The sequence below is a fragment of the Chrysemys picta genome, chromosome 20, assembly GCF_011386835.1.
Source record: "Chrysemys picta bellii isolate R12L10 chromosome 20, ASM1138683v2, whole genome shotgun sequence".
In the NCBI taxonomy this organism is placed as follows: domain Eukaryota; kingdom Metazoa; phylum Chordata; order Testudines; family Emydidae; genus Chrysemys; species Chrysemys picta.
The window spans coordinates 3,285,788-3,287,413 of record NC_088810.1 but is presented as its reverse complement, the minus strand read 5'-3'; the positions used below and the strand labels follow the sequence as shown (position 1 = coordinate 3,287,413).

Below are 1,626 nucleotides of genomic sequence, written 5' to 3'. Positions count from 1 at the left end.
GGATTTAGTTGGGGATTGGTCCTGCTTTGAGCAGGGGGTTGGACTAGATGACCTCCTGTGGTCCCTTCTAAGCCTGATATTCTATCAGCAAGTACTTGTGGCACCTTAGAGACACTTTCCCCCCTACTATTACTCACACCTTCTTGTCAACTGTTTGAAATGGGCCATCCTGATTATCACTACAAAAGTTTTTTTTCTCCTGTTCATAATAGCCCACCTTAATTGATTAGTCTCATGTTCTCTGTATATGTATATATATACAGATAGATAGATATATATCTTCCTACTGTATTTTCCACTGCATGCATCTGATGAAGTGGGTTTAGCCCACAAAAGCTTATGCCCAAATAAATTTGTTAGTCTCTAAGGTGCCACAAGTACTCCTCATTCTTTTCACTCTAAAGCAGGTTTTCTAATCCTGTAATCATTCTCGTGGCTCTTCTTTGAGTAAGGCCAAAAAATTAACTTTCTGAAAAAGACAATTTTGGGGTCAAGAGGAAGTTACGGGTCTAGTGAATAGAAGTCTTTCTCCATGCAAATATCCACAATTCCATCCATTCCCCTATTCAGCCGGCTCTGGCCCTGAGTTGTCGGTGGTTTGGGTGTTTCGTGCACATTGCCGGTACCTCAGAAACTCTTCCTCCATGGTGAGGTAGAAGATGGGGTTGAGGCAGCTGCTGAAATATGTCAGGACCCAAGCAAAACCACTTCCCATGTCCAGAAGAGGCCGAGGGTACTTAGCTGAGATCAGCAGGAAGGAGAAGACGTGATACGGCAGCCAGCAGAGGAAAAAGGTCGGGATCAAGCCAAGAAGGATCTTGAGTGGCTTGGTGGACCGGATCAGCCTGTTCCTTCTCAGCTTGGCAGCTAGAACAATGTAGAAGGTTGGGATTAAGATCAAGGCTAATGGGATCAGAAACCCGACCAGGAACTGGATTGCAATGGCGGCCTTCACCCTGCCTTCATCTGGATGGAAATTCATGCTGGTGCTGGCAGGTGAGAGCAGGGATTCCCAGAGATCACCATACCGCAAACTGAACCCAAGAGACAGGACCCACGTGCCCAGAACCACCCCGAAAGCCAGGTGGGGCGTGCGGTGATTCCGGGCCCACGCAGGGCGTGCCACGAGGATGCAGCGATCGACACTGAGGGTGGTGAGGAAGAAGGCGCTGGAGAACATGTGTAGGGAGGTGACAGCGCTGCTTATTCTCTTGTCCCACTCTAAGTCCGGGATGACGATGGAGATGCATCTGAGGGGCAGGAAGATGATGAAGATGAAATCGGCCACGGCCTGGTTCAGGAACCACAGGACGCTGGCCGTCCTTTCCACATGGCATACGGCAACGAAGAGGATGTAGCTGTTCAACGACACTCCGGCGAGGAAGACCACGCCACCAAGTACCAGAGAGACGATTAGGAACACCATTCTCGGAAGAGTTGCAGTCACAATATCCCCTTCTTTTCCTCAGGGCTCAGCGGAGGCAGCGCAGACGTTGTACTGACCAAAGGAAGGAAGAGCAATGAAAAGGGCTCCAGGAGAGGACACGGACAGAGAGAGACAGCCGCAGAGTTTATAATCTCCTCAGAGTTTATAAGGTCCCCAGATCCTGAGCTGAACTCAAATAG

General features: G+C 49.3%; 1 protein-coding gene across 1 annotated transcript; it reads right to left on the bottom strand.

Moving 5' to 3' along the window:
- Positions 1–562: 562 nt before the first annotated feature.
- Positions 563–1,426, bottom strand: LOC101938171 (chemerin-like receptor 1). The gene has a single exon (XM_005312706.2). It carries the CDS (start codon positions 1,424–1,426, stop codon positions 563–565), a length of 864 nt encoding a protein of 287 aa, XP_005312763.2.
- Positions 1,427–1,626: the final 200 nt, after the last annotated feature.